This window comes from Vipera ursinii, assembly GCF_947247035.1.
Source record: "Vipera ursinii genome assembly, chromosome: 6".
NCBI lineage: Eukaryota > Metazoa > Chordata > Lepidosauria > Squamata > Viperidae > Vipera > Vipera ursinii.
In genome coordinates, this window is record NC_139515.1 from 79,429,241 (window position 1) to 79,445,727 (window position 16,487).

The window sequence follows — 16,487 nt, forward strand, 5'->3', positions numbered from 1 at the left end:
CATGTCAACTCAGCTTATGTCCTATTGTGTTTAATAGGCAAATGTAAGGTTGTGCTATTAATCAAAAACACTGAGGTGCTTTGAGATATATATATTTTTCCAACATTTTACCAGTTGCCTCTATTGCAATATGAACTGTAAAATTATCAGTCTAGGGCTGCTGCAGGGAAAAAAAGTTTCAAAAGGCTAATCTCATAAGTTACAATGACTTGAACTGTTATTCCTTTAGTCACATTTAATATCTGAATGAAACATTTACTAAGATGAAGCATCCATACAATACTGTATAGTACAACATACATACTGTAAACCAGTGTTTTTCTTTTAAAATAGACAAAGTGTTCAACAAGAAATGTAAACATAATGCTTTCGGAAAAAAATCTAATTAGTTGCAATGTTTTTCCTCATTGTATGCATAGGAGAATCATTTTTAAATAGAGAATTATAAAGCTTATTTATAAGCTGAGCTCTCTGATCATCTTCTCAGGACACGATTAATTAGCATAGAAGCAGTTTAATAAATTAATACATATTATATACTGTATAATAAATTAATACAATTTAAATTCATAAAAGCATGCATAACATATAATTCAGGTTGTTTTAAAGATTGTACACATTTTAAATTTTTACACATCACTTAAAAATGACAATTCTGATCTATTAAATAAACATATGGTACAGAAGACACAACTATGATAACAGACAATGACCAATGACTTCTTCCAACAAAAAAGTATGTTCTTAAAGAAGTGTGACAATTGTTTGCATTATTTCTATTTCAGCCTTCATTGTTTCCTTAGAAAATGAAGTTCCATGAATTAAATCGTAACTTTAGAAACTTTGGGGTACCTTCATGAATGGGCTCATATCGATTAATGAGGGAAACAGCTCTTCCTTCATTAGCATTAAGCTCAAATTGCTCCTTTCTGAGAAATTCAGCTAGATTTCCTGGTGATAGAACTTTTTTGTTTGATGAGTAGCTGTTGAAGAGTTCAAGCAGTTCAGGTCTGTGCAGAAGCATTCGGTAGATTGCTCTGAAATCCTCCATGGTAATAAGTCCAGACTTCTGTTTGTCATTTTTCTACCAAAAAAAAAAGAGAGAGAAGAAGTTTAATAATATGCATAAGGCAGTATAAATAATAAAATGAAGAAGTGAACTCTGGGAAAGCTGTCTTTCATTTGAAGATAAGCCATTACGGTAGTCCTCAACTTACAACAGTTCATTTAGTGACCATTCAATGTTACAAGTGATTTGTGATCGTTTTTCACACTTATGACCATTGCAGCAAACCCATGATCACGTGATCAAAATTCAGATGCTTGGTGACTGACTCATATTTATGACGGGGTCATATGATCCCCTTTGGCGACCTTCTGACAAGCAAAGTCAGTGGGGAATCCAGATTCGATCAACAACCAGGTTACTAACTTAACAATTGCAGTGATTCACTTAACAACTGTGAAAGGTCATAACGTGGGGCAAAACTCACTTAACAACAGTGTTGCTTAGCAAAGGGAATTTGGGCCTCAACTGTGGTCATAAGTCGAGGACTACCTCTAATCTGATGTTAAGCCTAAATATGCAAGAAAGCAGGAGAGAACTGATAATCGGTAAGATTGAAACACAGTCAAATTTATAGCAATGCAATGATTTATCTTCATTTATCTCATGCAGCTGAAAAACACAGAGAAATATGCTAGTCTACACACACACTGCACGCACTTACCTTAAGACAGTTGCAGCCAGCTTCCCACGCCCAGACATCTGCCTCACCTCGCTGACCCACTTCTTCTGCAGTCACTCGCCACCACTCACATGCATTGCCCCCCCCCCCCAATTTTGCTTCAGGAAAGGCCTCTGCCAGCAAAATAATAAAATAAGACCTGGTCTTATATATTTTTTGCCTCCCAAAGAGGTACCAGGTGTTATTTTGGGGGGATGTCTTACCTGCTTACCTTAGGACTGCCACAGCTAAGCTTCCCACGCCCCGACATCTGCCTCGCCCTTCTTCTGCGGCCGCTCACCGCTGCTCGTGCACGTTACCCCTGGCCTCCATTTTGCCAGAAAGGCCTCTGCAGCTGAGAAACGAGCTCTGGATTGATGCGCGCTGTGCTCCCCAGCCTCCGTTTCACCTTCAGGAAAGGCTGCGCTTGTCAATCCAGAGCTTTGCTGAAGGCCTCTGTTGGCAAAATGGAGGCCGGGGGCGACATGCAAGAGCGGCGGTGAGCGGCTGCAGAAGAAGTGGGCCGGTGAGGCGAGGCAGATGTCGGAGCGTGGGAAGCTTAGCTGTGACGGTCCTAAGGTAAGCGGGTAAGACATCCCCCCAAAATAACACCTGGTTCCTCTTTTGGAGGCAAAATATATATAAGACCAGGTCTTATTTTTGGGGAAACATGGTATGTGTAATAAATGCTTCTCCTTATAAATCCAGCAAAATTACCTATCAATAATCAGAGCCACTTTGGTCTAGTGGTTAAAGCACCAGGCTAGGAACCAGGAGACTCTGTGTTCTAGTCTCACCTTAGTCATGAATGCCAGCTGGGTGACTTTGGGCCAGATACACTTTCTTAACCCAACTCACCTCATACGTTTGTTGTTTGGGGGGAAACAAGAGGCAGGAAGGAATATTAGGGATGTTCACTGTTTTGAGTTATTTATAAAAATAATAAAAGTGAGATAAAAAAAATCTAACAACATACATTTCCATATCAAAAGAAAACTTTAATCTAGAAATTGGTCCAATCAACATCTGAGAAAATGGTTTTCAACATATTTTTAACAAAACATTTTTTTAAAAAAAAATAATGTTTTTCTCACCTTAAAAACTTTTTTCACATGAACATAATCGTAAGAGACTTCAAACTTATTGAGCAGCTTTAAGGTCTTATCTATGTTGATCTTGCCTTCTCTAAATTCATCATAAATCATGTCCACGAACCATGTGCAGAAAAGTGAATTAAGGGAACTTTCAACAACATTGACAATCTTAATCCAGAAAATATTGACAACATTGACAGTCGTAATTCAGAAAATAGGTAAGAGACAATCTCGTGACTTTTAACATTAAGATTTCTATGACCAAATGCACTTAATTACATTCATCTATTTCATTTAGACTCAGCTTTAGAAGAACAAAATAACTTTGTACAGCAATGTTCTAAGTGAAATATAATTAAAATAGTAGGGGTGTTTTCCTCCCATGGAAAAACAACTTCCCTATCCTCTTTGAAAAAATTTATAATTATGGAGATTATAATAATAATTTCCCTGCATTATATGTAATAAGAGCCAGTTTGGCCGAGTGGTTAAGTGCTTGCCTCGAAACCAGGAAACTGTGAGTTCTAGTCCTAGTTCAGGCATGAAAATCAACTGGGTGACTTTGAGTCAATCACTCTCTCCCTCAGCCCAACCCACCTCACAAGATTGTTGTGGATAAAATAGGAGAAGGAAAGAGTGTTATTAGGTATGTTCACCACTCTGAGTTACTTATAAAGTAATAAAGGCAGCATAAAAATCTAATAAATAAATAGTAAGTAATATATCAAATTTACATGGTGCCCAACTCCTAGTGACTCCCAGTTTAGGGATACACACCAAAACTATACATAAGGATATCCATAAGCTGCCATTAAATTCAGATGAAGCTTTGCTTGTTGCAAAGTATTGGAGTAATGTCGAAAGAGTTCACACAATAAACCAAAACTGGGAATCCTCAACAAAAGGATTAAATGTGTACCTGTGTACAAAAAATGGTGTTCCCTATAGCGCAGGACCCTACTTTGCACTTCTTGACATACTACTCATAAAAAAGCCCTCCAACAGCAAAGTTATGATTATTCATTCATTTATTCCATTTATATCACGCTGGAATCTAAGTTTATAACTTATGAAAAACATTAAAAACACCCACAATAAGTATTAAGGTCAGAGTAAAAACAATTAAAAACACATAAAAATTGTAGCTGGGCAGAAATAAGATAAATAAAAGATAAGAACATGATGAAAGCTAACTAGCTGGAGCATTTGGGGAGATGTTTTGAGCATCTTCCAAAATGTCATCAGGAAAGGGGGCCAGAGCATTCACAATTCCTGGAGGCAAGTTGTTCCACTGATTAATTGTTCTAACTCAGGGGTCTTCAAACTTGGCCCTTTTATGACTTGTGGACAGTTAGAAAACAGTAACATTACTGCTATCAATAACTGTAAAAATAGAGGAAGGGGACATTGACTTTCTAAGAATACTTTTAGAATAGAATAGAAGAACAGTGCTGGAAGGGACCTTGGAGGTCTTCTAGTCCAACCCCCTGCTCAGGCAGGAAACCCTATACCATTTCAGACAAATGGCTGTCCAGTCTCTTCTTAAAAACTTCCAGTGTTGGAGCCTTCACAATTTCTGGAGGCAGGTTGTTCCACTGATTAATTCTTTGAACTGTCAAGGAATTTCTCTTTAGTTCTAGGCTGCTTCTCTCCTTGATTAGTTTCCATCGTTGTTTCTCGTCCTGCCCTCGAGTGCCTTGGAGAATAGCTTGACTCCCTCTTCTTCGTGGCAGCCCCTGAGATATTGGAACATGGCTATCATGTCATCCATTGTCCTCTCATCCTTCTCTTCATTAAACTTGGTGGAGCAGTGGGCTAAGGCCTCCTTAAGTAACACCAGCTGCCTGCAATTAGTGCAAGTTCACATCCCACCAGGCTCAAGGTTGACTCAGCCTTCCATCCTTCCGAGGTAGGTAAAATGAGGACCCAGATTGTTGGGGGCAATTAAGCTGACTTTGCAATAATGCCGCTTGGGTGTGTGTGAAAGCCCTAATAAGCAGGCATATACATAGAATGAAGGCTACTGCTAAGCTTGTAAGCCGCCCTGAGTCTTCAGAGAAGGGTGGGATATAAATGGAATTAAAATAAAATAAATAAATAAATAAATAAACTAGACCAGGGATAGGCAACCTTGGCTCTTTTATGACTCATGGACTTCAACTCCCAGAATTCCTGAGTCAGAAAGGCTCACTCTCCCTTTCTGACTCCGAAATTCTGGGAATTGAAGTCCATGAGTCATGAAAGAGCCTTTGCCTACCCCTGAACTAGACACAGCCAATTCCAGCCACCGTTCTTTCTATGTTTTAGCCTCCAGTCCCGGATGCAGCATTCCAAGCGAATGGGAATAAAACCCGTGTCGTTTATTGAGCAACACTTGTCCAGTATAAGCAAGCGAGTTTGGTCTGGCGTTTCTCAACCTTAGCAACCTTGGTCCCCTGAACGTCTTTGCTGCTCTCCTCTGCACTCAACAGGTGGTGCATCCTTGCTCAAAAACGATGCCCACAGATAACCTGGGACCTCTCTCTCTCTCTCTCTCTCTCTCTCACACACACACACACACACACACACACACACACACACCAGGAATTCCTCGCTTTGCTGCTCTCCTCTGCACTCAACAGGTGGTGCATCCTTGCTCAAAAATGATGCCCACAGATAACCTGGGACCCCTCTCTCTCTCTCTCTCTCTCTCTCTCTCTCACACACACACACACACACAGACACAGACACACACACACACACACACACACACCAGGAATTCCTCGCTTTGCTGCTCTCCTCTGCACTCAACAGGTGGTGCATCCTTGCTCAAAAACGATGCCCACAGATAACCTGGGACCCCTCTCTCTCTCTCTCTCTCTCTCTCTCTCTCTCTCTCTCTCTCTCACACACACACACACACACACACACACACAGACCAGGAATTCCTCGCTTTGCTGCTCTCCTCTGCACTCAACAGGTGGTGCATCCTTGCTCAAAAACGATGCCCACAGATAACCTGGGGACCCCCCCCCCTCTCTCTCTCTCTCTCTCTCTCACACACACACACACACACACACACACACACACACACCAGGAATCCCTCGCCAATCCGACCAAGGGTTCAACGGCTGAGGAATCTGGGGTGCTGCGGTCTCTGCTCAGCTGGAGGGCGCCGCGTTGGGGAAGCGGCACTCCAAGGCTGTCCTCCCTCTTTCCCTCCCTCCCTCTCCTCCTTCCGAGCCAAGGATATTTGTTCTCCATGGTGCTGCCGTTCCCTCCTCCGCGTGGCCCGAGCGCCTGTTCCTTACTGCGATGGTCTCAGCAGCTCCCAGCGCGCTGCCCGGCTCGCTGATCTTCCCCGCGGCTCCTCTTCCCTGCTGCCCGCCTGCCCGCGGCCAGTCGAAAGCCGGGCGGGAGGTGACCCTCTGTGGCGCCAGCCGGCAGCTCCGCGGGGCCACCTCGACGTCACAAGGGGCGGGCAAGGGGCTGCCTGCCTTTGCTTTTCGACGGCCGCGCTTGCCCAGCGCCCGCGGGAGGTGATGGGGGAGCTATGTAGAAGGGCGTTCCTTCTCCCCCGCCGGGCTTCAGCCTTCTGGCCAGTCTTGCAGGGGTCTTCAAACTTGGCCCTTTTACGACTTGTGGACTTCAACTCCCAGAATTCCGGAAGGAATTCTGGGAGTTGAAGTCCACAAGTCGTAAAAGGGCCAAGTTTGAAGACCCCTGCTGAGTTTAAAGGCTGCCTGCACCAAATAATCACGTGCTCGTGATCTCTAGACACTTCGTTACCCATGCACAAGACCAGAGGACTTCCAATGGGACGATGATGAAAATAAATAAATAATAATAATAATAATAATAATAATAATAATAATAATAATAATAATAATAATAATAATAATTAATCATCATCATCCCAGTTGCAATGTATGGCAGTGAAAGTTGGACCATAAGAAAGGCTGAGCACCAAAGAATTGAAGCCTTTGAACTATGGTGCTGGAGAAGACTCCTGCCAGTCCCTTGGACTGCAAGGCGATCAAACCGGTCAGTCCTAGAGGAGATCAACCCTGACTGCTCTTTAGAAGGCCAGATCCTGAAGTTGAAACTCAAATACCTTGGCCACCTAATGAGAAGGAAGGACTCACTGGAGAAGAGCCTAATGCTGGGAAAGGTTGAGGGCAAGAGAGGAAGGGGATGACAGAGAATGAGGTGGCTGGATGGAGTCACTGAAGCAGTAGGCGTGAGCTTAAATGGACTCCAGAAGATGGTAGAGGACAGGAAGGCCTGGAGGAACGTTGTCCATAGGGTCGCGATGGGTCGGACACGACTTCGCAACGAAGAAGAAGAAGAAGAAGAAGAAGAAGAAGAAGAAGAAGAAGAAGAAGAAGAAGAAGAAGAAGAAGAAGAAGAAGAAGAAGAAGAAGAAGAAGAAGAAGAAGTTGGAAGGGACCTTGGAGGTCATCTAGTCCAACCCCCTGCTAAGGCAGGAAACCCTATACCATTTTAGACAAGTGGCTGTCCAGTCTCTTCTTAAAAACTTCCAGTGTTGGAGCATTCACCACTTCTGTTCTTGTTCCACTGGTTAGTTGTTCTAACTGTCAGGAATTTGTGTAGAAGCAGCCAACACGAATGTACTACCTGCAATTCTCCATCTAGTTAAACGAACAATAACACAATCCTCTTTTTCCCTGTAAATAAATCAATATGTTGAATGCAAAGTTATTTAATATTTGGTCAGTTAATATTCTCTTGGAAAGATTTTTGTTTCAGTGCAAAAGGTTCCCATAAAATAACAGATTACAGAATAACAAAGTTGGGAGGGACCTTGAAGGTCTTCTAGTCCAGCCCTCTGCTCAAGCAGGAGACCCGCCTAAACCATTCTGGGCAAATGGCTGTCCAATCTCTTCTAAAAAAAAACCTCCAGTGATGGAACACCCACAACTTCTGAAGACAAACCGTTCTACTAGTATGCATTAGGAAAATTGAAAAGAATATGAAATAGATTGAAATTGGTCAATCAGACTGGCTGTTGCTATGATCCAAAACATGGGATCTGGAATACATCTAAATGCTCAGTCTAACTGAGATATAACCAAAATATGACCTGTTGTCCTCACTGTTTCATAATCCAGGAAAAGGTACAACTGCCATACTGCTTAACTCCCATCAGCAAACATGCCTTTGTGTCTATGCCAGATGTAGCTTCTTCAAAGCTAGCCCACATAATACAAATTATAGTAGTCTTAAGAAATTACAATGATCAGTGTTGGATTCAGGAAACATGCTACCCCAGTAGTCTTCAAACTTGGCCCTTTTATGACTTGTGGACTTCAACTCCCAGAATTCCTCAGCCAGCATGGCTAGCTGAGGAATTCTGGGATTTGAAATCCACAAGTCATAAAAGGGCCAAGTTTGAAGACCTTTGTGCTACCCTATCAAGAGCTATAGAGGGAACATGAATGATACCCAAACGTTTGTCACGTGTTTTTGTGACTATGACTACAACATCACTGATAGGTATCTCACATGCATGATGAATCAAAAATTTATTAGACTATTTTAATACACAATAGAATGATACAGTCTGTGGTCCCAGAGTCACATGCATCCCAGAGAAGTTCTGGTGTAACTCTCACAGCGCTAGCAATACAGGTACCAAATTTTAATGTTTTAACCTGATGGGAAAAATTATGAAATTAGTAAACAAACTAATTAAATTTGGATGTGAATCCATTAAAAAGAACTTGTTCTAATCCAAAACATTGAAGCATGATGTCCAGAGCATTATTTGAAGTCCAAGTGCCTCTTTTCAGTATCAAAAAGTTCCCTATCTCAGTTCAAAATTGTCTTTTCTATCTATCTATCTATCTATCTATCTATCTATCTATCTATCTATCTATCTATCTATCTATCTATCTAATATCAACTAATTTGTAACCTGACATTTAAAAAATAATAATTAGATGTACGGTCATCTCAATTTATTGAATTAAATGCATATAAGTTATGCAAAAATTTTAAAGAGGCACAAATCTTTGAAAGGTTTGCAAATGACAGTAGCACATCCAAGCTATAGTCACTCCTGTTCAGAACTTTCCATAAATCTTGCTCTGCACTGCGGAAAACTCAGAAACTCTTGAATCCAGATGTAACCATCAAGAAACGTTGATGGTTCCATTTCCCTTGATGTCATAGAATGACAAAACAATTGTTTTCTCTGGCAATTCTCCAGGTCACAGTGCGTGACAGTCTGAACCGATCCTCGGAATTGGTATCATTTTGTGTGCAGAACATAACAATTTTCTCATCTATATTCATTTGCAGTCGCTGTAAATGTTTTCAAAAAAGAAGACAGCAAACCAGACCTCAACGCCAGGGTCCTCCAATGCTAAAAACAAGGGTAATATATCCTCTTTTTGTTTGATGTAGCTGTTTTTTCCTAATAATATAAATGCTTAGCATCTGTCCTTTGAGGCCCACGTGCATACACATACACAGAGTCAATATTTTAGACTTCTGTTTTAGCCTCAGAATTTGTTAAACAATCTTTTCAGTGGGATTAAGGGACTTAGCAAGCTTTATTTGTTTGTTAAATTTATACTCCACCCATCTCACCATTGAGAGCTTTTACAGAAACAAAAATGCATGAATTTCTGTAAGAGGTATTTCGTATTTATTTATTTTTTTCTCCAAAATTCCAGATCCTGCTGCTACGGTTGAAACAGGCCAATCAAAAACTGAACCAGCACCAAAAGAGGGTGCAAGTCAACCACCTACAGATGCTAAAGCAACATCAAAACAACCTGAGGCCGTTCCAACCTCTGAGACAAAGGAAAAACCTGGTAAAACCAAAGAAATGATAAATTATCAAAATGTAACTACCTCACCTTCTGCATCATGGCTTCTACCAACCTAGCAGTTCGAAAGCACGTAAAAAAAATGCAAGTAGAAAAATAGGGACCACTACGGTGGGAAGGTAACAGTGTTCCGTGCGCCTTTGGCGTCTAGTCATGCCGGCCACATGACCACGGAGACGTCCTCGGACAAGCACTGGCTCTTCGGGTTTGAAACGGAGATGGAAACGACTAGCACGCATGTGCGGGGGAACCTTTACCTTTACCTTTCTTTAGGTTTCTTCCAGATTTGTTAAGTATTTTTTTTTTCAATTGATCTTGTTACAGCGTTCTAGCAAACTTTCTAGAAAATAGATATATGGAGTTTTTTTTCCCCTTCCCTCCTAGTGTTTTCCCACAAGTGTAGAGTCCGCTCTTCTTTTTTGGGCTCAATCTAGTGTTGATCCATGGGTTGCAACAGGAATTGACTGACAAGCTCAGGGGTAGGCAACCTTGGCTCTTTTATGACTCGTGGACTTCAACTCCCAGAATTGCTGAGTCAGCATGGCTCAGCTTGGAAACCTCTCCCTTTCCCCTCAGCATGGCTGGCTCAGGAATTCTGGGAGTTGAAGTCCACCAGTCATAAAGCGGCCTAGGCCTAGGCCAGGGGTAGGCAACCTTGGCTCTTTTATGACTCGTGGACTTCAACTCCCAGAATTGCCTAGTCAGCATGGCTCAGCTTGGAAACCTCTCCCTTTCCCCTCAGCATGGCTGGCTCAGGAATTCTGGGAGTTGAAGTCCACCAGTCATAAAGCGGCCTAGGCCTAGGCCAGGGGTAGGCAACCTTGGCTCTTTTATGACTCATGGACTTCAACTCCCAGAATTCCTGAGCCAGCATGGCTCAGCTTGGAAACCTCTCCCTTTCCCCTCAGCATGGCTGGCTCAGGAATTGCCAGGGTTGCCTACCCCTGGACTAGCTTGTTGCCCAAGCTGATGTTATGGACTGAGAAAAACTGATTTACCCAAAGCCGCTGAGCCAGCTTTCAGGCCTAAGGCACAACTAGAATAGAGAGTAGTTTTTATATGGTGTTTATATTGTTTTCATTCTTGATTGGGATCCACTTGGGGTTTGGTATATGATGGGTAGCTATATAAATATTTTAAATAAATAAACTCACAGTCTCCTGATTTCTAGTCCGATGCCTTAACCAGTGAATCAAACTGGATTATGTAAATATATGGTTTGGGTTTTTTCCCTAACTCCCAGGCCCACCACTATCTTCAGATGCTAAAACAACAACCAAACAATCCAACATCAAAGACAAAGGCACCCAAAAAACATGGTAAAACTAGAAGAATGGTAAATTGTCACAATGTGGGCATTCTAGCTGGCCAGAGATTTTTACTATCAATCTTTTGTTAGTAAAAATTATTTTTAAAAATGTATGTGGGCTAACGTATTAGCAAAATACCATCCGTAAAGGAAGTTGTGACTAGTTTTTTGGGTCTGTCACAAAGAAAGTGGTCCAGATGTTAGAGGAGAAGCATATCTGGAAATACAAAAAGCTTAAGCAATGAGGACACTTAGGCAGTGTCAGGCAAGTCCACACAAGGTCTCCAACATCCTAATCAGGCTAGATGTGAATATCTGCAAAACAAGCAAACAAGAAAGAAACGCCTCTAGTACAGGTAGTCCTCTAGTTATAACAGTTCATTTAGTGACCTTTCGAAATTGCAACTGCATGGGAAAAAGTGACTTATGACCGTTTTTCACACTTATGGCCATTGCAGCATCCCCATGGTCATGTGATCAAAATTCAGAGTCTGGCCAACTGAGGCATATCCAAGGTCATGTGATCCCCTTTTGCAACCTTCTGACAAGCAAAGTCAATGGGGGAGCCAGATTCACTTAACAACCGTGCTATTAATGGCTGCAGTGATTTTTTTTAACAAGGGTGGCAAAAAAGATAGTAAAATGGGGTAACATTCACTTTAACGAATGCCTCGCTTAGCAACAGAAATGTTGGGCTCAATTGCGATCGTAAGTCAAGGACTATCTGTACTGCAATCTAGATAGAATGGCTGGCTAAGAAATTCTGGCAGAGGAAATTCACGAGTTTCAAAATTGCCAAGTTTGGAGTTCCCTGGTTTTGAGAATCGGATTATCAAATTTCTGAACCTGGCAACGGAGAACATGGATATTTGGAAAACAGAACAAATGGCGGGGGGCGGGGAGGACACACTATTTGATTTTCTTGTAACCTGCAAAAAAAATTAAAAAGTAAAACTAGGAGGAGGAGGAGGAGGAGGAGGCATTGGTAGTACTTGGGTCTACAAGAATGAGCCTATGTGAAATTACTTTTTCCAGCATAAGAAAGATTTTCAATTACAGGAAGGTGTCAGAACCAGTTAAGGGGCAAAAGCCTTCAACCTGTAACTGATTAAGTCTTGACAATTTCAGGCATCAGTGCAAGCTGGAGAGAGAGTACTAATCAAGATCAGAGCAGAGCTTGTTAACTTGAGGTTCCATTAGTACTTCTTTAGGAGGCAGTGTGCCATGGAGAAAAACTGCTCAGAAAGAGATACTTACAAAGCTGGACAACGTTTGATTTTAAGGCTGTGCTTTCCAGATGGAGATCATGAGGATAACAAAGAGGACACATCCTCCTTTTGCCAGACATCCATCCGTTCTCCCAGTCTGAAAACCTTTTAGGATACGTCAAAGAAAAAAATTCCATCCACGCCAAATCTCTTAATAAGGAATTGCTCCGTTATAATTTCACCAGTTGATATATGCAATAAAAGAGGAACTTAGTTTCGCATGAATTGCTTACTGAAAAATGAATACCTTGGGCTATTGTCTCATTGTTCCTGTTTGTAATATAAATTGTTCACAAGCCCTCTTTACTCACACTGCTTGGTATTTCTCATCTACAGATATTGTGAGTGATGCAAAAGTCCCTCCTCAACCTGGAAGTGATCTTCCTGGAGACCAGAAGTCCACTCCACAACCATCTCAGCCTCAACAAGGTGGGATGAGAATTTTGACATTCCAAATTGTCTGAATTTTTAGTTTTACTAAGCAAATTTTGAAAGGCAGAATATAATTTCAGTTTCATTATTTTTCCTTGTATGTATGTATGTGTATATATATATATATAGTGTACGTTGTTGTTATTTATGAAGTCGTATCTGACCCATCGCGACCCCATGGACAACATTCCTCCAGGCCTTCCTGTCCTCTACCATCTTCTGGAGTCCATTCAAGCTCATGCCTACTACTTCAGTGACTCCATCCAGCCACCTCTGGCGTCCCCTTCTTCTCTTCCCCTCAACCTTTCCCAGCATTAGGCTCTTCTCCAGTGAGTCCTTCCTTCTCATTGTGGCCAAACTATTTGAGTTTCAACTTCAGAATCTGGCCTTCAAAAGAGCAGTCAGGGTTGATCTTCTCTAGGACTGACCGGTTTGATCACCTTGCAGTCCAAGGGACTCACAGAAGTCTTCTCCAGCACCATAGTTCAAAGGCCTCAATTCTTTGGTGCTCAGCTCAGGATTGTATTGGTTGGAAACATGAGGAAGAGACTTTCATGCTGCAGTGGATAGACAATGGCTAAAATGATAATGGTGATCTATTTATTTATTTAAAAATATTATTTTTATTTATTTTCTTGCATCACACCTGTATTATTTTTACAAATAATTCAATATGGGGAACATACCCCATACACCTTCTTCATCCTAATTTTCCCTGCAACAACAGTCCTGAAAGAGAGAGGGATGGGCCCAAAGTCAGCCAGCTGGCTTTGATGGCTAAGATGTGACTTGAACTCAGCATCTCCCACTTTCTAGTCTGGTGCCCAAACCACTAAACCAAACTGGCTCTCTATTATTTATTTATTTATTCATCTATCTCTATCATCCTAATATTTTTTTCTTCTCCCATTATTTCTTCTGACAAATTGCCTTGGAAATGAAAACCTCAATCAGCTCAACAACCAGCAACAATCAGCAGCCCCCAGGCTCCTGGTAAATATCCCCTTATCATTCAGAGATTCCATCTTTCCTTCTTTTTTTCTTTGTGGGTTGTTGTTTTTCTTCGTGTTTTGAGTGTCTATATTTTATAAAAACCATTCATCAGGTTCCACCATTCCTCCTGCGGCAGCCCCTTTAACGACTCAGCCAGCATCAAAACCGACAACAGAATCACAAGCTCCAGGGGTTGCTCCAGCAGCAACGCAAGTAGCAGGTAAGTCACCTTTTCTTACTTAATTGAAGATAACACCTTTCCTTGTTTGTTATTTGTGCAAAGTTTTAATATACAAGTTGTATTATTTTTTCTTGTATTATTTCTTCTGGCAAATTACTTTGAAATGAAAATCTCAAACAGCTCCACAACCAGCAACAGCAGTCAGTCCCCAGGGTCCTGGTAAGTCACACCTTATCAGTTAATTAGAGACAACATCTTTCCTTTTTGTTTTGTTTTTGTGGGTTGTTGTTAGTCTTTGTGTTTCTAGTGTCTATATTTTATAAAAACCACTCAGTAGGTCCCACTGTTCCTCCTGCGGCAGCCCCTTTAACGACTCAGCCAGCACTAAAACCGACAACAGAACCACAAGCTTCAGGGGTTGCAACCACATCAAAGGAAGCACCAGGTAAGTCTCCCATTATTGCTTAAATGAAGATAATAACTTTCCTTGTTTTTTTCTTTTGTGGGTTGTTATTTTTACATATTTTTTATTCTAACTATATCTATCTATCTATCTATCTATCTATCTACTGTTATCTATTTATCTATCATCGTCAATCATCTATTATCTCTATCATCTATTTATCATTATCATCATTATCTATGTCTATCATCTATCATCATCTATCAACTAACATCATCATCTGTCTGTCTATCTATTGTCATCTATTTATCTATCATCTATCATCGTCAATCATCTATCTATCATCTATTTATCATCATCATCATTATCTGTCTATCATCTATCTATCATCTATCTATCGTCATCATCATTATCTGTCTATCTATCTATCTATCTATCTATCTATCTATCTATCTATCTATCTATCTATCTAGCAGCCCCCACCATTCCTCCTGCGGCAGCCCCTTTAACAATTCAGCCAGCACCAAAACCGACAACAGAACCACAAGCTCCAGGGGTTGCAACCACATCAAAGGAAGCACCAGGTAAGTCTCCCATTATTGCTTATATGAAGATAATACCTTTCCTTGTTTTTTCTTTCTTTTGTGGGTTGGTATTTTTACGTATGTTTTTATTCTAACTATATCTATCTATCTATCTATTTATCATCTATCATCTATCTATCATCTTCATCATCTATCTATCATCATCATCATTATCATCTATCTATCTATCATCATCATCATTATCTTTGTATCTATCTATCTATCTATCTATCTATCTATCTATCTATCTATCTATCATCTATTAAACAGCTCCTGCCATACCTCCTGTGGCAGCCCCATTAACAACTCAACCAACACCAAAACCAACAACAGAACCACCACCTTCAGCGCCTGCACCAGAAGCAACAGCAAAGCAAGCAGTGGATGCCCAAGCTGCAAAGGACAAGAAACCCGAAACGCCCTGTAAAACCAAAATAAAACTCAAGTTGTTCTTCAGGGTCACTCTAGATCAGGGGTAGGCAACCTCGGCTCTTTTATGACTCATGGACTTCAACTCCCAGAATTCCTGAGCCAGCCATGCTGAGGGGAAAGAGAGGTTTCCAAACTGAGCCAAGCTGGCTCAGGAATTCTGGGAGTTGAAGTCCATGAGTCATGAAAGAGCCGAGGTTGCCTACCCCTGATCTAGATACACTTAACTAGAGTGATAATCTCCTGAGCTACATATGGCTGCCAGAAGCAATCTTATTGCTTCCATGCCCCCCTCCAACATCAGGTGCCAAACTATAAATTTTATATCACGAGGCAAATTGTGGCAAACTGATGTACAGCCGTCAGTTTAGTGACAGTGAGACATATGATTTTTTGACCAGTCCTTGCACTTACAACCATTGCAGTCTCCCCGTGGTCATGTGATCAAAATTCCAGCACTTGGCAATGGGCATATATTTGTCATAGATACATTTGTCATGTGATCATGTGACAACCATTTGCAACCGTCCCAGCCAGTTTCCAACATGCAAAGTCAATAGGAGGAAGCTGGATTTGTTTACAACTATATGATTCATTTAACAACCGTGCAGTGGTTCATTTAATAACAACGGCCAAAAAAAATAAGTCATAAAATCAGGCGTGACTCAGTTAAGAACTTTCTTGCTCAGTCAGCAATGGAAATTCTAGTTCCGGTTGTGTTTGTAAGTCAAGGATCACCTTTATCTGTAAGTGTCCTCAACTAACTACACTGAAATGTGAGTCAACTTTTTTAAAAACCAGTTTGTCTTGACCAATCACAGCATTGGTCAAGCATTTTGTTCAGCATATTATTTGAAACCATGCTATATCCTTTGTTCCCAAAACCTTGTTCATCCCAATGCAAAACAATAAATGTCAGTTAATTTGCAGATGAACCTTTTGTGCACTGCACTTGCTTAGATGCATCTTCTACTGAACTGTCTAAGAGAAAAAAGTATAACTAGAACACTATATCTTCCACTCCAAAATCATCCAGTGTTAAAGGTAAAAACAGTGTATTCCTGGGAAAGATTATTCCTTATTAAGGTTTATATATCCGCATGTTAGGTTTTCCTTGGTTTTTTTTCAAAGCTGTTAAACACGTTTTTCAGTGTTCATGTTACAGAGTTCTGGCAAGCTTTCCCAGAAAATAAATATATTGGGGCATATATACATTATGTGTATTTTTTTT

The 16,487-nt window shown here is 40.9% G+C and overlaps 1 protein-coding gene across 1 annotated transcript in view; it reads right to left on the reverse strand.

Annotated features, from left to right (window-relative positions):
* The window catches only part of LOC310642675 (1-phosphatidylinositol 4,5-bisphosphate phosphodiesterase zeta-1-like), a gene marked incomplete at both ends in the record, with an annotated part of 51,382 nt that extends 46,081 nt beyond the window's left edge, over window positions 1–5,301 (reverse strand). Inside the window, 3 exons of the mRNA XM_083366561.1 lie at window positions 853–1,084; window positions 2,822–2,989; window positions 5,248–5,301. Coding sequence (XP_083222687.1) covers window positions 853–1,084; window positions 2,822–2,989; window positions 5,248–5,301 — 454 coding nt within the window. The remainder of the gene's footprint in view (window positions 1–852; window positions 1,085–2,821; window positions 2,990–5,247) is intronic.
* Window positions 5,302–16,487: the final 11,186 nt, after the last annotated feature.